At 49.9% G+C, this 27,878-nt stretch overlaps 1 protein-coding gene across 2 annotated transcripts in view; it reads right to left on the bottom strand.

The window, feature by feature from the left end:
* Positions 1-631: 631 nt before the first annotated feature.
* NPDC1 (neural proliferation, differentiation and control 1) overlaps positions 632-27,878 on the bottom strand; it is a 57,671-nt gene continuing 30,424 nt past the window's right edge. The window contains exons 2-9 of one of the 2 annotated variants that reach the window (XM_084821084.1): positions 17,499-17,639; positions 13,952-14,047; positions 13,424-13,594; positions 11,734-11,800; positions 11,036-11,120; positions 10,435-10,514; positions 7,479-7,575; positions 632-5,507 (exon numbers count right to left, since the gene is read on the bottom strand). In XM_084821084.1, coding sequence (XP_084677210.1) covers positions 5,430-5,507; positions 7,479-7,575; positions 10,435-10,514; positions 11,036-11,120; positions 11,734-11,800; positions 13,424-13,594; positions 13,952-14,047; positions 17,499-17,639 — 815 coding nt within the window. In that variant the 3' untranslated portion in view covers positions 632-5,429. The remainder of the gene's footprint in view (positions 5,508-7,478; positions 7,576-10,434; positions 10,515-11,035; positions 11,121-11,733; positions 11,801-13,423; positions 13,595-13,951; positions 14,048-17,498; positions 17,640-27,878) is intronic. The other variant, XM_084821085.1, reaches the window with a different exon arrangement.

Below are 27,878 nucleotides of genomic sequence, written 5' to 3'. Positions count from 1 at the left end.
GGAGCTGCACAAGGCCTTTGGATTGGCAGTGCTAGGAGCCCTCCGTTCAGAAGCACCTCGAGGATTTTGCCCTGGGAGGAACCTGTGCCCCCATCCACAGCCCCGACACATCCCTCATCTCTCTAGTGTAAGAGTTCCTGGCTCAAATAACCTGCTCCCTGGGTGACCCTGGGTCAATCACTCTCGCTCAGCCTCACCTACCTCACAGGGTGGTTGCAATGGGCATAACACGGAGAGAGGAAGACCACATATGCCACCTTGAGTGCCTTGGAAGAAGGGCGACTTACCAATGGAATAATGGATTGCCATTTGGAGATCTGTGTTGAATTGATTGCCAGCTCCTTGGGGCAGGGAACTGTACATGGCACTTTACAGAATACAATAACGGTGCTATGTAGTGGAATTAATTTCTCTGATGCTCCAGAGGGCAGGACTAAAACCATTGGGTGGAAATTGCAGGGAAACAGACTTTGGCTAAACATTAGGAGAAATGTCCTAATACTACTGGTCTCTAAGATTCTATGGAACAATAATAATAACCTTCTTGGTCTTTATACAAGCACACTCGCCATTTCCAACTGTAATCTGCATTACTTGAATTGGTTAATTACTTGAATTTTGATTAATGGTTGATCAATGTTTTCATTGTGCATTTATTATGTTCCTTTCCATTACATTGTTGGTTATGCTTGTGTAATGCTTCTGCTACATTTCTGCACTGCCATTATATATTAAAAAGAAAGAACTACCTCTGAACATGTGCTGAGTACAGCCAGTACTACTGTACATCCAGGGATTCCAGCCAGACTTACTTTTTTTGTCCAGGCAGAAGCTCTCTCTGCAATCTGGATGATTTCTTAGGAAATCGTCCCTTGCGGTAAAAGCTCTCCACGCTGGCCCTGCATTTCCTCTTCCTGGCTTGGGCCAGCGTTTCTTTTGTATTGCACAGCTGGAAAGGGCAAAAGGAAGCAAGCGAGAAACACTTACAGGGTGGATGCATGAAGCCCCCCTCTGAGAAATCGCACTAATTTGATCAAAATTCCTTTCTTGAAGAGAAAGACCCAGATTTACTGCAAACATTGGTTGGGCAAAATTGTGCTGACATCTCTCCACCTGCAGGAACTGTGCCAGCAATTCCTTGTTAGGGTTGGCACCTTTTCTTCTGGCAGGCTCTCTTGTGCCTTCAACAGCATAAGTGGTAGATGTCAGCAGGGGAAGCTTTCCCTATTTTTGGCCCATCTAGCCAGCAGCCCCCAAGGGCGCACTCTGGAATCACTTCCTGGAATCCTCTGGGACACACAAGGGTGACTTGGTGGCCCATTACTTGCATTACCCAGAGGATTCTGGGAAGTGGTTTCTAAACATGCAAGTTGGCAATCAAGTTAAGAACAAAAGAGTCCTCCAGAATAGGATGTTATGAGTGGGAACACGCACACACTGCGTTAAGATGGCCCTTAAACCAACGGTGGAAAAATCCGCTCATCTTAAGACACAGAAGGGGGTGGGGGAAGTAATCATGAGTCGCTTTGAAATTTGGTCCTTTAATAAAATTTCTCTGTTTTTAAAGTAATACTAAACGCAGTCTGCACAAGAAGTAGTTTGGAGGGAGAGTCACATGTAACAGAAGAATGAATAAGTTATAGAAGTGTGGTTCCCCACCCCCACGCCCCGTCACACCCCCAGTAAGACTCAGAAGAAAGGCTTTAGCCAAGATAATTCCGTGCCAAACAGCTGGTGGAATGACAGGGGTTTGACCAAGGCTAAAATGCATGCTCAGCGGAGGGGAGGGCCCCATAAAGTGTAGTAGCACTTAAAAGTGTAAATGTAGTTCAAAGACTGGGTGAATGGATTGATCCCCTTCTTTAAGATCAAGGATCTGTGTGGTCCAGGGCTACAGAGACTTGAACCCAGATCTTGCAGCTCAGAGTTTAAGTTCCAGGGAGTCGTGGGGCACTGGGGGAATCAGCAAGATAAAGATAAAGAGCACTTGGCAAAATTCAAAGCAAAGCAGTAGAAAGCAGAAGCAACTGTTCCCAAAATGTGACGGACGTCTTCAGATGGATGCCCGTCATGCACAAAAACTTGTCTGGCCCTCTGGCAAAACGTGTTTAAGGATCACCTGGGTGGCATTTTCATTGCACTCTTCAATCCTCTTTCCCATAATGATGAGGCTCACGGCCCCCCGCCCAGCATTACAAGCGACAGCCAGCAACCATAGATGCTAACATCCAAACCAAGACCACTTCAGATACCCGAGTAGCCACGGAGGATGGCTGCGAGGTCTCTTGTCTCAGAGGCCAGCGAGGAAGACACTGGTCCGCTCTATGACCCTGTCGAAAGAGCCCATCTCTTCACCCCAAGGCTGTCGAGCTTCTTTCAGGCCAAGGGCCGGAGTCAATCTTCGCCTAGAGATCCTCCTGCCAGGAACTCAGCCTTACGAGAGGCACTTTAGCCTTCTCGGGGGGGGGGGTGCAAAAGCTGGAAAACCAGCAAACCATTGGGGGAAAGGGGCGTGGCAACCTAGGGAGCCTCGGAGGGCCAGATCTGGACCTTCACCTATCAACTTGCCTCGCTGTGGGTTGGGCCAGAGTGTGATTCTGCTGCAGGAACAGAGGGCTGCCTGGCATATTACTAAAACCTGCCCAGGGAAGCAGCTGGAAAAAAGAGTCATAGGCACAACCATAACACCGACAAAAGAGGTGATCCTGAGATATGCATTTGGAAAAGCTCCGGGAACGCACCCGGTCCTGCTATCACACATGGCGCCTTCTGAGCTCCCTGCGAGCGCAGGATCCCTCGTGGGAAGGCGTCACACTTAAAAGCGCATGAGTGCCGCTGCAAGTGATGGATGAGCCTGTTTCACGCAAGGAAGTAACCCCACAGAAGTTAAGCTGCTCCTCACTGACTTAAAAACAGGGGGGTTGGTTTGGTTTGCCCTGTTCAGCCTGCAAAGGAGCAACATTTTGGCCAGAAGGCTAGCGTTGCTATATGGACAGAACCCCAATTCCTGCTTTCGCTGCTGACAACAGAAGAGGGACCCAGGAAGCTGCCTCTTACCGAGTCAGACCCTAGCCCTGTATTGTTGACGCTAGTGCTGTGCTGAACGTTTCTCCCACATTTTTTTCAACCATTCTCATTCAACGCGATAGAAAAGAAATTGCTTTCGGGGGGAAATTCAACGGTGAAGAAAATTTTGGAGAAATTCTCATCAGTTGGGTTTGGGTTGCTGGTGCTTACCTTACTTAGAAGGGAGCCCAGAAGTGTGCACAAGTGTCCTGTTTCTCGTTGTCCGATCATCTCCCCAGCAGGCTGCAGCCTCCTCGGCTTCCCGCATTTCAATTAAAACGCAGGAGAAGACATCATGGGGCCATTCCTCCCCTAGGGCCTTTTCAGATCAGCAAGCGCAGGCGGCCTGGGAGGCAGCAGAGCAGTGGGGAGATGCGTCACAGAAAGATGTCACTGCATCCCTGGCTGCCTCGCAGTGATTAGGTAAGCTCAAAAACCTCACAAAAATAAATTATGAAATACCCTGAGAATGAGGCAGAACAATAGAAGCCTCTTTCACAAGGGAAGAAGACTCTCAGGAAAATGCAGTGAAATTGCCCCCCCCCCCCATTTCTCTGCCCACAGATCGGGTGGAGAATTCTGAGAGGCTGTTTGCACACCGCTCTAGTTGACACTGGCTGGCACTCCAGGGTTTCAGAGAGGATTCTTTCCTAGCCCCTTCCCGGAGTTGCCAGGGATCAAACCTGAGCTCTTTTGCATGCAGAGCAGGTGCTCCACCATTGAGCTATGCCCCCTCCCTTACATTTGGGGGGCTGGAGTTTTGCAGTCCAGTCCAGCAATAATCCCCAATAAAATTGATGGCGGGGGCGGTATTGCACATACATTCAGCAAGACTGGATGTTTCGCAATGACCTACTTCAGCTTTGAAGGGAAGCTCCCCCCCTGCCCAAACAGGAAATATTCCCCCAGATGAAGCACCCCACCTTGGACAACCCCCAAATTAAACCTCCCTCACCCTTGCTTTTGCTCAGACTTGCTCACCATCATTGCAGCTTGGAGCCTGCCTCCTGCCTGGGGTCCCATTATGGTTGCTGTCCTCCAGATGCTTACTAGGGAGGAAGCCCTGTTAGCACAGTGAGACTTACTTTGGAGTAAACATGCATAGGAGTGCACATTTAGAATTTTAAAGTATTATACCTACGTGGCTACACTCCCCCCGCCCCCATCACACACAACACACACAAATTATTCGCTTTATCTCTGGTGCATATCCACACTGGAGACTTTAATCTGGTTTAATAGTTATTCCTTTTCCCCAGGGAAACCCAGTTCTGCAAATCGAGTGGGAATTGATGGAAGAGAATTGTCAGCCTCCCCAAAATACAGTCCCCCGGATTCTTTGCAAAGGGGGGAAGCTGTGAGAGTTAAATGGGTTCTAAACCAATTGATGTTTGTCTTGTAGATAGGGGGTCTGTGTCTTCCCTTTGAAAAGACAAATTTAAAAATGGGTGTGAGCCATTTTAGGCTGGGGTGAGACCCCATGGTGGGTCACAACCCAACAGCTGGAAGATGCAGTTGTCTCTAGTGGATAAGCGCATGGAAATCTCGAGTTCAGATCCTGGTTTGGCCATATTCTGTGCCATTTCTTCCAGCCTCAGTTTGCCCCCACTTTGCACCTTCAAAATGGGCATTTTAATGTCCCCGGAACAACCTTGGGAAGGTAAGCCCATTTGTGTGTGGGGGAAGAAGAGAGATTTTGTATAAAGCAGTGAGAACTTCCTTTCCCACAGCTTGTGTTACACAAAAAGGTTATAAGTTGTGTGGAGGGGAGGCATTAACACCCCCTCCCCCCCGACCATTCAAATTTAACATTTGGGATTTGTAACAAGCCACCACGAGGTATACATTTGTGACAAACTGGGGTGGGGGGTGGGGGAACCAGTGGATTTAAGATAGATTTCTTCCACTTGCTTCCATTTATGCTGCATGGTGTAAGTTTCTGCTCTGAGGAGAGACATCAAGATGGAATTTGGCATGGATGCTGGGGACTGTTACAGCAGGGTCGTAAGACAGACACTTGTCCCTTTTTCCTTCCCTTCCTTCCTTCTTGGCAAGCCAACAAAACACTGCAAAGGCCTCCTGCCTTTCTGTCCAGGTGCCGGTCATCTGAGCAGCGAGAAGCAGCGGGACCAGATGGCGGCAGAAATGGTGACGAGCTGGAGAGGGAAGCGCCCTGCCCAAAGCCACGAAGCCGCCTTCGGCTTCTGAGGTTAGATTGTCACTGGGGGGGGGGGGCAGGGGGGCATTCGGGCTCGCTGTGGTGGGCGCTCCAGCCTTTTTCCAGGGGAGCGGTTTCAGGGCGTTCCTACAGGTGGGCAGGCAGGCAGGCAGCAGACACCGTCCAGAGCACATTCCGCTCGGGGTCATGGATGCAGGTTGGGGGGTGGGGGGTGCAACGAGGAGTCGTCGAAGAGTGGGTTCTTCACTTCCATTTCTCCGGTCTGCAGCGATTTGGGGAGCGGGGTGGGAGTTTGCAAGGGGCAAGGAAAAATGGAAAAAAGGCAGTTACACGACTATCGCATTCGTAATTTTCAATTGCATATTACCTCACAGTTCATTCAGTAATTTATTTTAAAAATCAGACTTTTCCCACCTTGGCGCCCTCCAGATGTGTGGGACTACAACCCCCATTATCCCCGTGGCTGGGGGTGATGGGGGTTGTGGTCCCACGTGTTGGGGAAAAGCCGATTCAAGGTGTACAATCCTTTTCAGTTGGCCAGGACTCTGTTTCAAACAGGCAGGTTTTGTGAAATCTGGACACCTCTACATGCCTATTCCAATCTGAGATGAATTCACACGGATGGTGCGGATCACACTGTCTCAAGAAGACAAAAACGGTGCTAGGTCTCCATCAGCATGCACACGTGGATCGCCATGTTTGCTTAGAGCAGCCTTCTCCAACCTGGTGCCCTCCAGAAGCATTGGTCCACAATGCTCATAATCCCTGGCCGTTGTTGGTCATGCCCACTAAGGCTTGTGGGAATTGCAGCCCAAAGCAACTGTACAGCACCGGGTGGCCTACCACTGCAGGAAGGTCCCCGATCGCCCAGTTTCGGCAAAGCAGCCTCAAGACGGGCAGGAGACGCCCTGTGCTGGGTTGAATGGGGACCTCGCTGCTCTCGGTGGCCTTCAGCACAGCCCCACAACAGCGGAGCTTTCCTACCCTGCAGACCAGGGGTGTGGAACCTTTTCCAGCCTGAGGGCCAAATTTAATCCCGGGGGCTGCATTCCATTAGTGCGCGGGGCCGAAGGCAAAGGGGGCGGGGCCAAAATGCACCACGGCCAAAAAACACAGCCCAGCACATTCTCGCTTAAAGCTCTTCCTGCCATTAAGTGAGGCTTAGGAGAGGGGGAAACAGCACAAAATCTGGGAAACAACCAAATGTCCGGGGGTTGGTGGAAATGGGGTGGGGCCAAGGGAAGGAGGCGTGGCCAGCTGGAGGGCTAGAGTGGGGCCCCAGCTAAGCTGGATTTGACCCCTGGGCTGTGGGATTCTGCACAGATGCTACAGATTTCCACCCCCACCCCACCCCGGGCACAAGATAAAAAAAGCAACGCTGGGGATGATTAGCTTTGAACAAAGCCAACAGCTTTGGAAGCAGACTGGAAAAGGCCTGGCAAGGCGACTCTCCAGGCTGCCCGGAGGGATTCAGCAGCTGTCTCTCTTTAAAGGGAGCCTCGCCTATTGGGGCTCCTGGCACCACTGTCACGGTGGGGGGGGGAGAGAACAGCCACGGTCCCCCCTTCTGGTGCATTGCTCGCTTTATGGCCAGCCTTGTCCTGTGAACTGCGGGGGGGGGGGGGAGACGGGCTGTCCAGAAACAGGGCTCTAACAAGGGGTGTCAGAGAAATCTGCAATGGGTTCAAGCGAGATCAGATTCCTGTGACTCCATCCCATGAATTCTGCAGTGGAACAGCTTTTTCTAAGTTGTGTGAACGTGTGGGCCATTTTTTTACTTTCCGGAATTGTAATCAAATTTAGTCATACAAAAATATGAAAAATTTAAAAAGAATTATCAAAAATGCACATTTTCTCCCTTAGGCAAAAGTGTGAAAATGCCCATGGGGGTGTGAGTTACATATTTCCAGAAGTGCAAATTCGCATGAGTGTATTTGCACACTACACGATGCAAATGCAAGTTCAGGAAATTGAGAAAAATCCGATTCCATCAACGAGCGGGTGACAGAACGAAACAGACAGGACAGATCTACGAAATCCATACATCCCTAGCTCTAAACGGAACGGGGGGTGTTAGGGCATACTTACCTGGAACACAAAAGAAATAAACAGCATACTGTGCACCATTACCCATTAGAAAAGCAAACGACCAATCGGCAAGAAATGCAGAGGAAGAGTGGGAAAGCTTTCGGGAGAGCGGGGCGAAGAACCGCTTACTGGGAAAAGGACTTACTGGAGCCAGTCCAGGGCATTCGTACACCGTGAAGTCTCCGTCTTCGTTTTCTTCGTCCGAGGATACAGATTCGGGAACCTTGGCCTCTTCTTTATTCCTAGAGATTGGGGGCAGGTGCAGGGGGGCAGAATCCACACACTGAGATGGTGATAAGGCAGGAGGGAGGACACGGAGCATGGAACCCCCCCGACCTTTCCCAACTCAAAACACCCATGCCTCTTCCCATGTCCTCGGGGCTTCCACGCGCTAGAGGGTCATCCGGAGCTGCTCCCTGTTTTTTTAATCCGTGTCCCGGGTCCAGAGTTCTGGTTTCCAGACTTCCATTTTCAGGTTTGACCACCTGCAGAACTCTGGGTGTTCAGATCTGATGTGTTTTGCAATCCAATTGGCCGTGTTTGGAAGTCCAGCGCCACCAGAACTGCCTTGCTGGATTGGACCAAAGGTCATCCAACAGGAGCTGCTGGATATAAATTCACAAGCTCATGAGCAGGTAACGGACTGAGAATGCCATCTCCCTAACGGACCCCAGAATCCAATGTGCAGATGTATCTGGCCTCTGAACATATCAGCTCTGGGGACCTGACTGGCCCACGGAGAGCTCTCCCTCCAGCTGGATGACATCAGGGGGTGCCACCCTGCCCCCTTACATCATCAGATCCACCTAAAAGCACCAGCTGAATGTGCAGCACTTAGACAGCTACTCCCCCTCCCATGGGGGAATCTCCCAGTGGGGAGAGTCAGCGACACACCAAGTATCGGAGATCCCCTTGTTATTTCTGATGACAGACTGGAAATAACACAGGGATTCCTCTCCCTGACTCCTCCCCACGTCCCTGGAAGCCTCTAGGCCAGGGGGCAGGACTTGGGGAGGGAGCCCAAGCTTCCATGGGCTGGATGGAAAACCTCTGCAGGCCAGTTCAGGCCCAAAGACTGGAGGTTCCCCATCCCTGATCTAGAGACGACACTTGGCTTTTTGCAAACACGCATCCCCTCCTCTATGGATTTCCCCAACGCTTCTTTAAAGCCATCTAAATTTCCCTGATCCTTCTTTAAAGTCCATCACCACCTCTCACAATTATGGATTTCTTTCTTCATGCTGTGCATAATTTAGACATCCCGTTCCCCCCATCCCACCCCCAGTGCACCAACATTTAAAGAAACACAAAATCACATGGATGAGTTGGCGCACTGCAGGATTGGAAGGACTTCATTTCCCCTGGACAGAAGATATTTGCCAGTGTCTTTCTGAAACACGGCATCCACTGATACTTCCATTACTCACTGCAAAGGGCTATGGGAAATCCAGTCCCAGCTGTGAGTGTGGGAAGGAAGAGTCCTGCACATATGGCAAGTAACCTCCAGATAGGTTGGGAAAGGAACCAGACTGGCAGTTTTGGCTAGTCTGACACTTGCAAACCCCTTCCTGGAGTGGAGGGATCTGGTCAAAGTGGTGCATGCCTTAATCACTTCCTGTTTAGATTACTGCAACAGGGTCCATGTGGGGCTGCCCTTGAAGACTGTTCGGAAACTGCAGCTGGTGCAAAATGTGCAGCCAGAATGGTTTCTGCAGTGTGCTTTACACTGGGCTTATATCAGTTCCGCTGGCATCTAATTTGTTTCCAGTCCCAATTCAAGGTGTTTGTTCCTACCCATAAATCCCTGAAGGTTTGGGGCCAAGAGATCTGAAAGATCACCTCCTTTCATTTCAACCAGCCTGTACAGTGCAATCATCTTCAGAAGCACTGTAACATGTCCCCCCACCAAGAGAAGTTAGGTTGGTCAGAATATAGGACATGGCCTTTTCTGTGGCAGCACCTCAACTGCAGAATTCCCATCCTGGAGAGGTCAGGGGGGCCCAGTTTTAGGCAGGCAGTGAAAACATTTCTGTTCAATTTGACTTTTCCTGGGTCCTAATGATTAAGCTCTCTCAGATGTTTTTAAAGATAGCTCCGTTTTCTAAACTGGTTATTTATTGTAAGCTGTTTCCATGTTCACCATGTGCATACCTTGGGGGCCCAGGTAGAGCAGAAAGGCAGCTTATAAATATTTCAATTATTAAGTGAAAAAAATTAAGGTCTGGAACTGCCCTGAATGTCATCAATTGGCCATGACTTTACAGAAGCTGGCAAGGATATTGCTCTACACCAGGGGTGTTGAACTTAGGCTTTAAGCTAAAATATTCTGATGTTCTCCGTACGTTTGGTCCTGCCCCCTCTGCCTTCAATCCCACCCACCACTGGAGTGCGGCCCCCAAGAGCGTCTCCAAAGTAGAATACAACCCTCAGGCTGAAAGAGGCTGAACAGCGCTGCTCTACCCCCACATGTCTAAAATGCAGCACTTTACTTGCCTGGCATTGACAAGTTAAACAGCAACTTTGTTCAGCTTAATGCCCTGGCATTGGGACTTCGTGGTCCTTTTCCACCAGTTATAGCAAAGCAGATTTAGTTGCCGTGGTAGAAACAAGAAAGGAAAACTTACAAAAGTTTGAACGGAACAGGGATGTATCAGCATTTTGTTTTTGTTCGCAAAACATGCATGCATGCCCCGCTCGAAGCTTTGATTGCGAGCACGAACACACGTCCGCCGAAAATATTCATAAATTGTCTAACATGTGCTTGTGTTTGTCTTGTTCCCCATTCCCAGTTCAATTCATGCAAATTTCCTCTGAATCAGCCCCACTTTGACCTACGGAGGAAAGTTGCACAAATCAGAAGAGTTGTGCAAATTTGGGGAAACTTGCACAAATCTCCCGTTCGATCCCTGCTCAGTTTGTGCAAGTTTAGTGTTCATACAGAGCAAGCAGCAATTGCAGACGCGAAGGGGAACCGGAGACGAGACGAGGAGCAAGAGGATGTCTCGAGGATCCTGGCGAGGCTGGACTGCGCTTATCCGCCTGTCCCGAGAACAACACGCTAAAAACCAGTGCCAGAAAAAGAGAAAGAAAAATTTACTGACTTCTCCATGGAGAGCATTTGCTGCTTCTGGTGTTGATAGTGGTACATCTGAGCACTCTGTGCCAGCTTTTTATCACCAGGCTTGGAGGAAAAAGGAAAGGGGAAACTCAGGCACAACGTGCATGCTACTGCAGGGTGGAACTTGTCGTTGAGTTCAGAAGTAAAGGAAATACAAAATAATCACAATCTCACACTGGATTTCCCAAACTTCCCTCCCCATCCCCGAATCAGAGCGGATGGCACAATGGGCTCTTCCACCGGACAGGAGACCTCTTTCCCAGGCTAGGTAACTCTGGTACACTGGGAGCAATTGCGTCAGCCGCATCTGATGCAGCGTTGTGGCAGGGTGACTCCCCAGGTGCCAGCCGAGACTGATCAGAATGTGGCGGGGCCCGAACAGCAGCTCATTCAGAGATGCGGTGGCCCAAGGTGTCTGGGTGGAGACTTGGGCCACCCATAGGAGACTGCCATTTGTTTATTTAGGCACAGGAGCGGTTCTTTCACAGCACGTGGCTTGGGAATGACGGCTCCCCTTTCAACAGGGAAGGGCGTTACAGTCAGCACACCGCCAGCAAACAGGCGTGCAAGGGGAGATGGCGTACCGAGATCTTGTCGTATGACGGAGGGGGCGGTGCCTTGTGAACTGGGTAGTCAGCTTTCTGAGCAAGCCTGATTTCCTTCTGCAGCCTGCAGTGGGAGAAGTAAAAAATTACACACACACACACACACACACACACACACACAGCAGCCGCCTGCTGGATCACCCCAAAAGTCAACCTAGCCTAGTGCCCTGTTTCCAACAGTGCTCAGCCAGCTGCCTTTGCAAAACCCACAAGCAGGGCAGGAAGTGCACAGACCCTTGCCTTGCCAAGTGGCCTTGCTGCCACATGAGGTAGGTGGATTATGGGAACAGGACAACCCAACACTCCGTTTCTTCATCTGTAAAAATGGAATTGCACCAGCCTGCCTCAAAAGGCTGTTGTTGCGCAACACCCAGATGAGTTAAGAAATGCTACTGCGCTTTGTATAGATGGAAGACGTGCGACATAAAAGCCAAATGATCAAAAACAACCCCCAAAAGGCAGATTCACCTACGTTTTTATAGCAGTTTTTCATATAAGCTCAAAGCAGCAAACAAAATAGAAAGACAAGTTTATCTAGGACAATTAACACATACACACCCGCATGCACACATGAGTTTGCCTCTGCTGTCCATCCCCCCCCACCCCGCCTGCTCCAGGCACACCTTGAAGGCGGGTCTCTGTGGTGCCTGGCCAAGGAAAGTCCTCGCTGGGCTTACCTGCACCAGCAAACCGCGGCCACCACCAGTGCTGCGATCCCTGCTGCGGTGCACACGACGATCATCCCTAGAAGACCGAGAGAGACACGGGGACAGGAGAACGGCATCAGCCATGCCCCAGGCTGCATTGGCCCCAGGAGCGTAACCAAGTCACCTGTAGCGCTAGAGGGGCCTAGAGATCCATAATGCCTTGCTTAAGTTCATTATCAGTGCAATTCTCTGGCTAGTGAGCCTCTGAGCATGTGAAGATGAGTCAAAGGGCCGATGGCACAGCCTGGCACATTCCATACGAATGAGTGATCAAGATGTGCTTGGGAAGTGAAGTCTGTTTACCTTAAAGCTACAAGTGGCTGTGCTGGGAACAAAGCACTGCGAGTCTATGCTGGGAATGAACGCTAGATGGCGCTTGCTGCTGTCATGCTGCCTCACTGCTGACATGTATGGTATAAGACCCATGGTACCCCGTGGCTCAGGGTTCAGAGAAGCTGTCTGAGCCAACCACTGGGTACGCCTGTGTGCTGATTGTACTCAACAAAGTATCTCCTTGTCAGTAAACCTGGATCTGATTTATCACTATCTTGGCATCTCTAACCTAAGAGCTCAAAGCCCACGGCCGGGCCAATACACAGGCGGAGGCTGCAGCAGGCCTTCACTTGGCTCCCTTCAATACCTCTCCCCCCTCCATCGCTTTTCCCTTGTGTGCCGTCTCTTTTTAGACTGAAAGGCTGCGGGCAGGGAACGGCTTGTTTAACGGATTGATCGCAAGCTGTTCCAGGAGCCTTGCTGGCTAAGGAGCGGGACAAAATACTGAAAATAAAAACACTGAGCGTTCACGCACCATTTCTCCACAGTACACCATGTCCAAAGCGCATGAGGCCAGTACACAGAGCGAGCACCTTTTACAGACAGGGATGAGGGTGCCCCCTCCCACCCTGCTTTCTTGCAAGCAGAGATATTATCTAGCCTCCTAAGCATTTGTGTTTTCTTCTTCTTCTTCTTCTTAAATGAAGTTTCTAGCCCTTATGATTTTGTTTATATTGACTGAAATGTATTCGTGCATTTAAATGTTCATTTTAACATGTATATGCCATCCTTCCCCCTATTGGATTTCAGAGCAATGTATAACTTAAAATCACTGCAATAAAAAAATGAAAGAATACCTCTGTTCCACCTTTAAGTTATACATTGCCCTGAAATCCAATAGGGGGAAGGATGGCATATACATGTTAAAATGAACTGTTCAACAAACCAGTAATTAATATAAATCAACCTTCCCCAACCTGGTGCAGTGCAGAGGTGTTGGACTGCAATCCCATCATTCCCGGCTGACCTCTGCAGGGAACCAGATTGGGGAAGGCATGGACAGACAGATCATGGTTAATAAGATCAGCTCGAAAAGTGCGAGGCCAAAGCTTAGCATAAAAATAGCCATCTCCTTCTGCTGCTCCCCAGTAGCTGGCATTCAAAAGGTAGACAACCCTTGATTGTGGAGGCTCCTTATAGTCCTAACCATGGAGATGAGTTCTCGGGGTGTCAGCCTTCAGATCCCATCTGATGTGTACATTTTCTTGGAGGTCTGGGAATTTGGCACATCAACCTATCCAGGTTTTCCCTCGCAGGTGGAACGGGGAGCACATCCATCCTGTTCTGCCACACCCAGGATGCCCCATGGCTTTGCTGAACTGCTCACCGAGTATGAGCGCGTCGTTCGAAGACATGCGCGATGACTCCACCGGGGAGCTCTGGACCCCCTCGGTGGGCGGGCGGGGTGTTCCAGCGGGGTGGACTGCCCGGCCCCTTGGCGAGGACTCTGCATTTGACACACTGTCCTTGGAGTGCTGTGCTGTAGGAACAGGGGTTTCTATGTATGATCACAAAAGGGTGGGAGGGGGGATGATTAAGATAAGCAAAAGACAACCCCCCTGCACATGCACCCCATCCTGTACCCTCTGCCTCTGAGGAGGAACATCCTGGAAAGGAAAAGACCAACCCAACCCCATACATAGGCCAGAGAAAGAAGGGCTGAAGGGAGCTCGCCAGTGGAGGCTGGTGGCTCTGATGTCAGTGGGGCGCTGAATCTGACCGGGTTTCAGTCAGAATACCTCGGAATTCTCAAGGAGCTCTCCAAGATGCTTTGTATGTCACTTAAAACCATGCAAGCCCAGTAATGCATCCATGTTGGGCAGAGGGGGTGTTTACCGCCCAGGGGAGGCCTTACCCTTCTGCACGAGGCGCAGCTGGGCATCATCCTGTTTGGACAACACATCTGCCACTAAGTCAATTTCTTCATCTAAGTTGGGAACAGTAGTTCGGCCTAAAAAGGAAGAGGTTGGGGGGCCGGGGCGGGTGGAGGAAAGAAATCAAAGCAAAGATGGTCAATGCAAAAGGTTCCGGAGATGTGCCAACCGTCTGATTTAAAGCTGACAGTCAGAGTTTTGACCGATCTTGTCACAAACTCATACAGCAAGTTTGAACCCTGGTCATCCTGCAATAAGTGGATTTATGCCTTCACACCAGCCCTGTGAGGTAGGACTGGTCGGTGAGATGCTGTGTGGCTGGCCTGAGGTGTGGGGACTGGAGCTCTGGATTTCTCCCACGCTGCAGCCTCATGACCCTGCTGCTGAACTGCCACGCCTGGTTCAAAATGGAAACTGGATGAGATTATACTTGCCATGCAATCTTAACAAGGGTGCTTTTTAAGATGATCCCAAGAAGGGAGGAATAGATTCTGCCAAGTAAGAAAAGCCCCCCTTGCTAGAAGCAACAGTTTTCCTCACAGGTTGATTTCCTACCGCGCTTGGAAACAGGGACTTTGCCCGTCTCTCTCAGCGCATGTGGAGTGAAACTGTTTCGAAGGTGAAACAGCCAGTTTGTGCCACCGACAGCTGCCAGGTGAAGTTTGCTGAATCTGGGGAGGGGGGTGTAGCTGTGGGAGGAGGGGGCTGGCCAAAACCATGACTCCTGACTTCGCTCCTATCTGGGTGTGTTTCCTTTTAACTTCAATGTGGTGGTGTGCAGAGGCCAACTGCCAAAACAGTTATCCTTGTTCCAATATTTCTGGCCCTGACTGTAAATGTTGTAAATAAAATTAAATAAATAAATAAATAAATAAATAAATAAACACACACACACACACACACAGAGCAATCAAGCTTAGGAAAAAAGTTCACACATTCCTTTTAGGCGCATAGGTGACCAGTGGACCAACAGTCAGGCCCTTCTGGACTGAACTGATCGTCTGCCAGATGCCAACCAGTATTACTACGGAGCAATCCATCGGGTTGTTTTTTCCTCTCCAGACTCCTGGATCCCAGTATCCTATGGGTCTCTCTTGCCCAGAGCACATCTCGTGCCCTGTCTTAGCCAGCCTGTCACCTGCCTCCCCCACCCCCAATTCCTGGGCACACAATTAGAATTTTCTTTTGGAACATCCCTGCGGCCTAAACATTTTTTTTTAAGTGAATATTTCATGACCCTGCCAAGTTTTCCAGTGTTTCATTGTCCCAGACATGAAAACCGTCTTTAATAATGCAATGCCCAGGACAGCGCAAAGAATACATCCCAAATGTATAACCCTTGTCAATGCAGCTCTGTTACTTTGCAAAGTAATAGGGCCTCATCTAGCACACACCCCTTGGAAAGAAAAGTGGCGACCAGCAAATCCCGGACTTGCTCATTCTGTTCCCTTAAAACCAGGGCTGCTCCTACGCTTGAGGTGACTTGCACTGCCATGATCTTCTAGCAAGCAACACAATAGGGTGGCCAGGTGTCCTCTTTTACAGAGGACCGTCCTATGTTTGAAGCTGTCCTCTTTTTGAAGGGCTGTCCTGTCCAATCCATTTGAAAGCTAAAGAATAAAAACTGTGGATTAGGTGGATCCACAGGTGGCTACAGGATCGGACTCAAAGAACTGGACCTTATCAATGGGACCTTCTCAAACTGTGGAGAGGTAACAAGCAGTGTACTGCAGGGCTCAGTCCTGGGCCCGGTGCTCTTCAACATTTGTATTAATGACTCGGAGGAGGAGGTGCAGGGAATGCTGATCAAATCTGCAGATGACACAAAATTGGGCGGGATAGCTAATACTTTGGAAGACAGAAACAGAATTCAAAGTGATCTGAATAGACTGGAGCACTGGGCAGAAAACATCAGAATGACATTTAATAGGGATAAATGCCAAGTTCTGCACCTAGGAAAAAGAAACCAAATGCACAGTTACAAGACGGGGAATACGTGGCTCAACAACGCTACAAGCGAGAAGGATTGTTGATGGTGCTTTTAAGTCTCTGCAGAGGGAAATCCCTTCATCCAAGCCTGACTCATTTGTCTGGGACTTGGACAGGGAAACACTCTCGGTCATGAAAAGACCCCTACAGATTTATGCGTGTGTGTGTGTGCGCGTGCACACACACACACACACACACACACACACACAACATTTATGTCCTGCCTTTTTTCCTGTTGCAAGGAACCCAAGGTGGCTTACGTGGTCTTCCATTTTATCCTCACAGCAACCCTGTGAGGTAGATTAGGCTGAGAGTCAGTGACTGGCTCAAAGTCACTCAGTGAGCTTCAGGGCTGAGTGGGGACTAGAACCCAGGTGAGTCCCAGTCCAACCCCCTAACTACACTGGCTCCCTTGATCAGAAGTCACTGCTTCAGGAATCTTCACCACACAGGAGCAGAGAAGCCTTAGGCTTTCATCGTTTAAAAGAAAAAAAAAGGATGTACCACCAGCAGGAGATAATCTCCCAGAGCAATGATAATGCAGTTCAAACACCAACCCCTTAACAACCGAACTCTTATATAACCTCCAGTCTGTCGTTATCACTTTGCATAATGACACACTGCAGAGAGGAGACTAGGGTCCACATTGCACAGACTGCTTGTTTTTTCCAATACCGCTGCTCACTTTTCAAAACATGGGTGGGCAGGAGACAGATGCACCCACATATGTTTCAGTCTAGGAATGCATTTGCCTTGGTCACATAGGCTTTTTGTCCAAGAGGCAAGGTTTGAACCCGGTGCCTCCATTAGACCTCCAGAACTAGACAGTGCATTGGAGTAGAATGAACAGCACTGAAGTAGACTGAAGTGCTTTAGGGGTATTCCCCCTCCCCGCAACAGATGGCACTGTTGATTTAAATTGCAAAACCCTAGCAGGGAAGCCCCTAGGTTAAAGTTAATGTTTTTCACTCTGCCTGGATGTGCACCATATCGTCAGAGCTGCTGAAATGCAAAGTAATAAGACAAAGGCCAAATATTTAGATGCATCAGATATATTACTGCAAGAATTTGGGCCCCACTACACCAAATCTTCAGTATTTTGTTATGACCCACTCTGCTTCAGTCACATTTTCACACTACGGGAATATTCATTTTAAATTCTCACAATTATCTGAATTGTCACATTTAAGCTAGCCTGTTCTGTGTTCTCACAATATTTCCTGTCAACTCCTTTGCATGACCAACCATCTTGACTACTCTGATAATTTTCATCTTTCACACCAACATGTGGAAGCAGCCTGCAAGTCTCCCAAGAGAACGCAACTCTAAGCAAATGCTCAGCACCCCATGATGCAGTACAACTTTGAGCAAACACTCAACAGCCCGTGATGCAGTGTAACTTTGAGCAAATGTGGAATCCAGCTTTTGAACTGGATGTGGATGTTCGACAGATAAATTGGTTTGTTTGGAGCTGAGGAAATGACATTGGCGATGTATTTTGGCTGAGGGTTTCTGCATGCCCTGCGCACCGAAACCTACCACTGGATGCCTGTGTCTTTGCAATGCATTTGCCATGTCCATCTTCAACAAACTGTGGGAGACAGGGGCCACAGGCGTAAGATCCAGGAGGGCAAAACTGTCGCCGCTGCAGAGTGCAGTCCAAGCTTCGAGGACACGATTCTGTTTGGAAACAAGAAACACACCAGAAAATTCATTTCAAATGAATTCAAAATTCATTTCTTTATATTTATATCTGCCCTTTCTTGCAGGGAGCCCAAGGGGGCTAAAAACCTATATAAAAAACAATACAACACAGGAACATTGTTACATTCTAACTCTAGTGTAACAAACAAACAATAAAATACAATGAAACCATCACTACAGCACCAGAAAAGAGCTGGATCTCTACTGGAAGTGAGTTCCAATTTTGCCATGGGACACAGAAACACAGGAAGCTGCCTTATACGGAGTCAGACGCTGGGTCCATCTAGCCCAGTATTGTCAACACTGACTGGCAGCAGCAGTTCTCCAGGGTTTCAGGCAGGAGTTTTTCCGGCCCTACCTGGAAATGCCAGAGATCGAACCTGGGACTTACCACTGAATGATGGCCCCTCCCTGTACAAACACATTGAATTGGGCTGGTAGCTCACTGGCAGCCAGTTCAGAGATTTCAAAGCCAGCGTAATATGCCCACATCCCATTTCCCCTGTCAGAAGTAGCCTGGGCAGCAGCATTTTGCACCAGCTGCAGCTTCCAGGCCATCTTCAAGGGAAGCCCCACATAGAGAGCATTGCAGTAGTCCAGCCAGGATGTTAACAGACCATGGACTGCTTTGCCAATTGATGCCTTCACTGCTAGATAAGACCAAAGTGATATCTCATCCAGCATCCCATTTCACACAATGGCCAGTCAGATGCTTCCCCCCCTCCCCCTCTGCCTCCTCCTCACCCTCTGACACACTGCTTCTGAACGTGGGGTTCCCATATAGTCACTATCACTACTAGCCATGAATGGACTTCTCCTCCTCCATGCATTTGTCTACACCTTTTTTAAAGGCCAGCCAAGCAAGAGGCCATCAAGTGGTACTGAGTTCCATCAGTTAATTCTGTCATGTGAAGAAGTCCTGTCTTTGGTCTGTCCTGAATCTCCGGCCTATCCATTTCATTCCCATATAATTAGGGGGTGGGGACACCCCAGTCAACTTCCTCCATAACATATAATTGGGGGGTGGGGGGCTCTGTCTGATTGCTGTATCTATCAACTGGTTTTTATTGTGTTTTGTTATGCTTTTGTGTTGTGAACCACTTTGGGATGTTTGGGGGAGAAATGAAAAGCAGTATATACATTTCCTTAAGAAATAAATAATTAGAATGATGTCCCCCCCTTTCCCCCACCCGTTTCTTTTCTAACCTAAAAAGCCCGATGTCTTTACTGTTTCTCATCAAGATGCTGCCCCAAACCCTTAACGGGTTGCACCGTCCCTTCTCTAACTCAGCGATACCCTTCTTGAGATGGGCTGCAAATGGTATTTGCAATGCGGTTAAACTATTCATTTTTGTATAAACACGTATACTACCATATTAATTTATTTACAACATTTATATACCTCTCTCCATCTAAACAGATTCCGGAGCGGTGAACAATAAAAGCTTTTTTAAAAAGAATAAAACAACAATAAAGCACAGCTGTCCGGGGGATTATGGGAGTTTTAGTCCAACACATCTGGAGGGCACCAGATTGGGGAGTCCACCACCTTGGCTGTTTCGTTCTGCCACCAGAGAGCTCCAAAACTTGTGGCGAGGCACATCTGCCGATTGCCTGCCAGCCAAAATCGAGAAAAGCACGACCAGCAGAACGCACAATTCAAAGGCAGGCCGAGACAACTCTCCCTCCATCCTGCTCTTTCCAGGAACTGTTTACCTAGCGCAGACTAGCGAGGAGGAAGTGGAAACTGATCCTCCCCTGCCTGGAAATGCAACCCAGCCAGATCCCAGCAATGCCAGACCCACCAATGGGAAGAAGTTGATTTGATGGAGCTGGTTCATGTCGTCGTTCTGCAGGCCATGGCAGTGGGAGGAAACAAAAAGGAGGTGTCTGGATAAGGTTTTGGGCTGACTCTTGATGGCAAAGCATTCAAGAAAAGTCAGGAAGAGACGAAAGAGGGGGAAAAAAGGGAAAAAGTCCTTCGAAGGCTTGGCCGTTTCCAGGCCTTCATTACTTGCTCATTAAAAGAAGAAGCCAAGGGGGCATCATTCAAGGCAGGAGGTGATGGGGGAGAAGAGAGCAACTTCCGCTCATGGCAGGCACAAGATAATTGGGTTTCCCTTGGGCTCCAAACCAAAGAAAAATGGATCTACAGTTGCAGAACTAAGTCACAAGGGTGTGGGGGAAGAAACTTGGGTTTGAGGGAACGTAACCATTTGTCTTGCTGGCTTAAGAGGTTTCCCTTCTCCCAGCATCATTTCTCTCTCGCTATCCTGCCCGCCCCGGGGCAAGGTGGAGCCTGTACAGCTTGCACGGCGGGATTCGCAAACCCCAGTTTGAGGCACGGGAGCAGCCCCACGACTCCTGCTAATCTTCTGCCGCCCAGCCACACCCCAGCACCGGGATCACTTCTGAAGGGGGAGGGGGGTAACTGAGTACACTCTCAACGCTCAGCAGAACACACATGGGGCTCCCTTATTTTTACCCTCACAACAACCCTGTGAAGTATGGAATTATGCCTGGTGTGGAGAAAGTGGAGAGGGAGACATTTTTCTCCCTCCCTCCTAACACTAGAACCCAGTGAGGTCATCCCATGAAGCGGGGGAGATTCGGGGCCGATCAAAGGAAGGGCTTCTTCACACAGCACATAGTCAAACTATAGAATTCGCTACCACAGGAAGTAGTGATGGCCAGCACTCTAGATGGCTTTAAAATGGGATAGAAACGTTCCTGGAGGAGATGGCTATCAGTGGCTACTAGTCCTGATGGCCATGTGCTACCTCCAGGATCAGAGGCAGTGAGCCTATGTGCACCAGTTGCTGGGGAACATGGGTGGGAGGGGACCGTTGCACTTATGTGCTGCTTGTTGGCTTCCTGTGTGTATCTGGTTGGCCACTGTGGGAGCAGAATGCTGGACTAGATGGACCCAGCATTCAGAAAACAGAATGAAATGTAATAGGGATAAATGCCAAGTTCTGCACCTAGGAAAAAGAAACCAAATGCACAGTTACAAGATGGGGGATACGTGGCTCAGCAACACTACAAGCGAGAAGGATCTTGGAGTTGTTGTAGATCACAAGCTGAATATGAGCCAACAACGCGATCTGGCTGCAAAAAAGGCAAATGCTATTTTGGGCTGCATTAATAGAAGCATCGCTTCCAAATCCCGGGAAGTACTAGTTCCCCTCTACTCAACACTGGTTAGGCCTCCTCCGGAGTACTGTGTCCAGTTCTGGGCGCCACACTTTAAGAAGGATGCAGACAAACTGGAGAGGGTTCAGAGGAGGGCAACAAAGATGGTCAGGGGACTGGAAGCAAAGCCCTATGAAGAGAGACTGAAAGAACTGGGCATGTTTAGCGTCAGGGTGGACACTGAGCCCATAGAATCCCAGAGTAGTTCTGATTCTGAGGAAGAGCAGTCGCTCCTGGGAGAGGAGCACGCTCCTCTTTCCCAGGGCCAACAGCTGATGGAGATTCCTCCCACCAGCATTCCTAGCTTAGATAGCAGTCCTGGGAGTGACAGAGCGCAGGAAGCAGACTTGGTGGACGCGCGACATCGACACAGAGAGCAGCGCCAAATGGAGGGTGCAGAAAGGAGGCGTAGTGCCCGGTTGGCGCGCAAACAACGGCTGCGCCCAGAGGATCCAAGGGAAAAGGGGAGGGACTCTCCCTAGTCCTTAAGTTCAGGGGTCTGCCAGTAATTCCCTTTCAAACGGGAACCAACTGTTCCAACTTAGGGCATAGGTACTCTGCTGCTCAGATCTAGTTGCTACCTGTAGAGTTGTTAAGCTGTAAAAGAAGAATAAAGCTTTGAAAGGAATCCCTTTGTCTGTGTCTGGACTTGGCTACTGGATTAGACTGAGAGAGGCCTTCAAGGAGCCCTTGATATTTAGCCTTGAGAAGACTGAGGGGAGACAGGATTGCGCTCTTCAAGGACTTGAGAGGTTGTCCCAGAGAGGAAGGCCAAGATCTCTTCTCGATCCTCCCAGAGTGCAGGCCACGGAATAATGGGCTCAAGTTACAGGAAGCCAGATTCCGGCTGAACATCAGGAAAAACTTCCTGACTGTTGGAGCAATACGACAATGGAACCCATTCCCCAGGGAGGCGGTGGGCTCTCCCCCCTGGAGGCATTCAAGACAAGGCTGGACAGCCACCTGTCAGGGATGCTCTGACTTGGATTCCTGCACCGAGCAGGGGGTCGGACTCGATGGCCTTATAGGCCCCTTCCAACCCTACTGTTCTATGATTCTATGACCCTTGGCCTGATCCAGCATCTTGATGTTCTTAAGTAGGTTTAGGCGGAGAAAGAGACCCTGACTGGCACAAGATCACCCAGTGAGCTTTCTGGCTATGAGGGGATTTGAACTCAGGTATCCCCGGTTCAAGTCCAACAATCCATCCACCGGCTGGCTGGGGAATGTTGGGAGTTGTAGGACTTTTTTCTGCCCAAACATGCATAGGATTGTACCTTTACTAACTTACGAACATCCATCCATCCATCCATCCATCCATCTATTAAATTCCTTAATCGCCCATCTGGTCCATCACCCAGCCATTCTGGCTGATGTACAACCATACAACAGTTTTTAAAAAATAAAATTCTACATTAAAACCTCATTTTTCTAAAAATACCCTAACCCACCTCAAATGCCTGCCTGAACAACCACGTTTTTAATGCGTTGCGGAAGCTCATTAAAGAGGGGGCATGGTGGAGTTCCCTAGAGAAGGACATCCACAGAGCGGAACTTATTATTTCAGACATGCAATTCAACCATTCACTGCATTAATCCATCTTTCCCTTTCTTTCATCTTCCACATTTCCCCTCTCACATTTTATTTATGCATTTTAATAAAAATGCCATCCTAGATTGCAAGTTCCCAGGGGCAGGGGGCTGTCTTTGTGGGCGCTACAAGACAGCAGCAAATTCCTTCTCTGATCACGTACCCAGGTTTCAAGGCCAGAATGCCGCCAGCCCAGATTCTAAGGGCACATCTACACTGCAAACTAACATGGGTTCAATAGGCCCGTTCATGGCTCTCCTCAGAGCATCCTGGGAGAGGTCATTTTGCAAGAGTGCTACTGAGAAAAGCCAGAGCTGAGGTCTGCAAAGCAGGGCCCAGGGGCACCAGTTGCAGAACAAGCTGCTGCTGCTCTCCGGCGCCATCTTTATTTGGGTCCAAAGGAGGGTTTTTATGTTTTGGAGCCCCCATCTCTGCCTTGGACCTTGCTTCCTGGACAAGTTCCTTTTCTTTTAGTCTCTCACCAGGTTGCTTTCAGGGAAACGAGTGTCTTGTGATCATCCCACCATGGCAGTGATGTGGCAAACAGGCAGGCTCCCTACAACAGCCATTTTGTGAGAGCGTCCATGACGCTCTTCAAGTTCTTGGAAGGCTATCCCAGAGAGGAGGGCCAGGATCTCTTCTCGATTGTCCCACAGTGCAGTCCACACGGAAGAATGGACTCAAGTTGCAGGAAGCCAGATTCCGGCTGAACATCAGGAGAAACTTCCTGACTGTTAGAGCAATACGACAGTGGAACCCATTCCCTGGGGAGGTGGTGGACAGCCACTTGATGCTCTGACTTGGGTTCCTGCACTGAGCAGGGGGTTGGACTCGATGGCCTTGTGGGCCCCTTCCAACCCTACATTCTAAGATTCTATGACACACCCTCAAAAAAATGTGTCCAGTGACCCAAAAAGGTTGCGGATCCCTGCAAGACTGGAACAACCTCACCTGTGCAGTTACATACACTTCCCTACGGCAAGGGCATGACTGCTAATGCAGCGTATGTCTGTGGGGTCGATGTGTCTACCTCATTTTAACACCTCTGGGTTTTGCAGCAGGAGTTTCTCCAGTCCTTCCAAGGTGCCACCCTTCTGCTGATAGCTTAAGATCAATTCTACCAAGACCTTCTAATGGCTCCTCTTCCCAGAGACAGCTGCAAAATGCCAGTTACCAGAGCAGGGGGCGGAGGGAGTTAATTGATTTTGCAAAACCACATTGGAATTAAAAAACTGCTCTGAGAAATGCCAGGCACACACCGGGAGCACATCGGCGCTTAGAGGAGAAACAGGAAACAAAACAAAACAAGGGGTGGCGGAGAGTTTCTGGCTGCCACGGAGGTGACTCAGGACGCTGCATTAGTCCCCGCGAAGCCAGGGGAGAGATGGGGGTGGAGGAATGTTCAACACAACCTCAGGCCAAAGTTGGGAAGGAGCCCCCTGAACTTTTATGGAGGGATTTGTACAGACGAGGAGTGCTACATTCTTCTTTAAGGGGGATAAAGGACCATCTTCTTGCTTGTGAACCTGGCTCACTGGACTAAATCGGGGGAGGGGGCACATCTTGTGGCTCCCGAAAGCCTGAACTGCACCCCTCCCCCCTCCCTGCTGCTGCTAAATTCCCTCCCCAACGATCCCGATACAGGTGACCCTTTCCTTGCTGCGGCATCAGCATCGCTGGCGTGTGCATACGCACTTGTGCACCCCACAAAACCTGAGTCAGCATTCCCTGCAGCCCTCAGGGCCAAAAAGGTTGTGCACTCAAGGCCAGATGATTACCATGTCCAAACTCGGGTGTCAGACAGCTCCCACCCCCCAGAAGCCAAGCAAGGGGTTCCCTGAGAGAGGGCCTTCCCTGTAGTGGCCCCCTGACTTCAGAACTCCTTCTCCAGGGCAGTTCACCTTCCACCCTCGCTAAGGCACCTGGCTAATTCTCTGAGCCTTGAATTAACAGGGTCTTCTGCATCCCTTTAGCTTGTGCTGCTGTTTTACTGTGGGGTCTGTCTTCCTGCTGTAGGCCAGCCTACACTTTTTTAGAACAGAAAGGTGGAATTAGATGATGATGATGGAGGAACTCAGGGCGACCAGACCGTATACACTCCTCCTCCACATTCCCTTCTCTCTCTCTCAGCCTCCCCATCACTGCTGCCTCCGGAAGATGGCTTCCCTGGGCTTTCACCAAGCCAGAAAGTGACTCGCCCTGCTGCTGGCGTGTGGCAGGGATCGCCCCAGGTGTTCTGAGCCAACAGATCCTTGCGTCCCTTGTCCAGATTAAGGGGATCCGCTCTGAGGCATAGGCAGAAGGACCTCAAACCCCTGGAGCTCTCAGCCCAGCTTGCCTCTGCCCCTCCCCTCCCCTCCCCTCCCCAGCACACAGCTCCTTCTGCTGCCTGGGGCTCTCCCTCCCCCCCACGAAGCCTCACAGCAGCAATGGAGATTCGTATCAGCCTAATTAGGCTTCCGATAAGGTTCCCAATGGCTGCCCAGCCCATCTCCTGCCACAGCAGAGCCCACCGCACAGCTACTTACGAAGCCATTAAACTCGCTCCGGATCTTGTCAGTGAACAACACTGGAAAATGTGTTTCGAGGCCAAAAAATGTTACTGAGCAGCATTCGCAGGCTTCGCAAACACAAACCCTCTACGTCCTTGTGGAAGTGATTAGACACATTTGCCCGGGGTGGCTTTGTCCGCCACTGTTAGTCACGCTAGCTGGAAGAGAGGCGGACCATGATATGGAGTGGGATGATGCAGCAACCTCGCTGGAGCTAAACAGGGCTGGGCCTGGCCTGCACCTGGATGGGGGACCCCTGGGAACGGCACGTCACGCTGCCTTGAATCCCGGAGAAAAAGGCACACAAGTGCCATAAGTAAAACCGTCACCCCATCTAGACCAGTCTTGCCAAAACTGACCGGCGGTGGGTCTCCGGGGTTTCAGGCAGGACTCTTCCCTTGACCTGCCTGGAGATGCCAGGCATCCAACCTGAGGCTGCTCATATGCAAAGTATGTGTTCTGCCACAGACCTTCACCCAGAAATAAAGTTAAGGTTCCAGTCCTCAAGAAAAGGCCAAATTAAACAAGAACACGGGATGCTGCCTTACACAGAGCCAGGCCATTAGTTCATCCAGCCCAATATTGTCGAGACCAGCCAGCAGTCTGCCTCCCAGGGTTTTAGGCAGGAGTTTTTCCAGCCCTACCTGGAGTTGTCGGGGATTGAACCGGGGGCCATCTGCATGCAAAGCGGGGGCTCTGCCATGGAGCCACGGCCCCCCAGCCACATGTGCATTGCCCAGAAAGCAGTCAATGACAAATCTGAATAGGCTAATTTATATGTACGGATGCAAACGTAGAAATAAGGACTATAATTTACATCTTAAAAAAGGCATCTCACTGCAGCGGGGGAAATGGGGACCTGTGTGGATGCGTACTCTGCTCTCCACTTGGGGAATTTCAAGGCCCTGCTCTGCTTTCTTCTGGCTCCTGACCTTTGAACCGGCCTTGAACCAGGCAGCCTTTCAAACAGAGGACACCTTCAAACCGAGGACTGAACTTTGCACAGTGGAGCACATGGCACCCAGGGGGGCTGTTTGCCCCTCAGCAGCAGGGAAGGGAGAGTGGCACAACGGAAATCAAATTTAAAAACCAGAATTCTCCTCCTGTGGATAAAAGACACAGTTCTGCAAGCTGTCTGCCCCCCACCCAGAGGGACTTATGCAACGGCTGCTACAGATAACCCGGATGCTTTGGAAGCGGGGGGGGGGTAGGGGGAGGCAGAATCGCTAAGAGCTTTAATGCAGCCTGGAAAGGCTGTACATTGCTCCGAGGCTGCAGTGAAGGGGGAGGGCAGAGCCGCCGATCCTCCCTTCCTGCTATTGTTTGGGGGGGAAGTCCAGCGGATCTCATACAATGGGGTTCTGGCTTTGGCAAAGGCCCGGCCTCAGCAGCTGGCCTCCCAAGCAAATGCCTTTCCCAGGAGGGCTCCAGAGCTGCCAGTCTTGGAGGGAGAGAGTTTGCAGAGCGGAGCTGCGCAAATGCGTCAGCCAGCAGAGAGGTTTCTGGGTGTGTGATCCCACAGAGATGCACCAGATCATACTCCCTGCATGCACACATCCACCACAATGCCGATGCTGGGTCACAGCGGTCCAGTTTCACGCAGCTCTCACCCCCTGCACGTTCTCCCACTTGTTTTGCAAATTAAGTTGAGGGTAACTTTACTAAGAGGTATGTTCACACGACCACCGGAGTCCCTGCAAGGTCCACAGGAAATTCTTGCTCTGGCTCTGTCAGCCACTTGGGCTCAGCCAGGAGTGTGTACAGCTGCCTTCTCCAACATGGTCTCCTCCAGAGGTTTGGGACTACAACTCCCATCAGTCCCAGTAGGCATGGCCAATGGCCAGGGATTACTCAGAGTTGTGGTCCAAAACACCTGGAGGGCACCGGGTTGGAGAAGGCTGGCGTCTATAGAATCCACTTCGTCTCACCATGCCACAAATCTGCACTTGAACACCCGAACAAGATCCATTGGCTCAGATTTAATCTGAATTTAAAACTTTATTTTAACAGGGAGAGGGGGGAAGGGTTCAAATGGTTTAAAACAGAAGTTGTGATGTTGTGTGTTGTTTTTTCCTTTTCCTTTTTATTTAAACCGTTTTAGATTTACATACAAGATCACCCAACCACATAGCTGGTCAAAAAGCACAACAAATAAGCACATCGTTTGTTCCTGTTACGCTGGGAGCTGTTCTTGCATTCTTTTTAAAGGCAAGACAGACAAGAAAGACGTACGTCATGTTACCGCTAAAGAAAGCTCTTCCTCGATGCCAATTAACAGCACCAGAGACGTACGACCCGGTATTTATGCCATGCTCTCTTAGAGAAAGGAGGAAGGACAGCCAAAATGATGAGCAGCCGCTGAAGTCTCACAGCTGGGGGACAACCAACTTGCCCACTGCAAACTTGTTGGTTTTGCCACAAAAGAGAACGAGAGCTGTACTTTTGTAGCAGGGGAGGGGAACTCAGGCCTGTGGGCCAAATCCAGCCTGTCGAGGGGCTAAACCTGGGCTGGCTGGGGTCCTCAGATGACAAGGCCCCATCCTCTTACCTCCAGCTGCCAATCCTGGCCTTTACGCATCTCTCCCCACCCGCACTCTAAAAGGCTGAAATGCCCCTCAGTTACTGGCAGGAAGAACTCCAAGCTAAAACATGCTGGTATTTTTGGCCCCACCCCTTTGGCCGTGGCCCCACCTCTTGGCCTTGGCCCCGCCCACTGCTGGAATGCGGCCCCCGAGAGTTTCAGCCCTCGGGCTGAAAAAGGTTCAACACCCCTCAGCTATAGTAATGTTGACATTTCCTACTGTATTCATATCTTCTTCAGTCTTTCATCTTGTTTCCTTTACAGGGGTCTTCAAGCCCTATTTGTGGATACCCTGAAAA

This window comes from Heloderma suspectum, chromosome 14, assembly GCF_057233095.1.
Source record: "Heloderma suspectum isolate Gila_16-S chromosome 14, 16-S_ref, whole genome shotgun sequence".
NCBI classification, from domain to species: domain Eukaryota; kingdom Metazoa; phylum Chordata; class Lepidosauria; order Squamata; family Helodermatidae; genus Heloderma; species Heloderma suspectum.
Note: the sequence above shows the minus strand (reverse complement) of the source record. Positions and strands in the feature narration are given on the sequence as shown.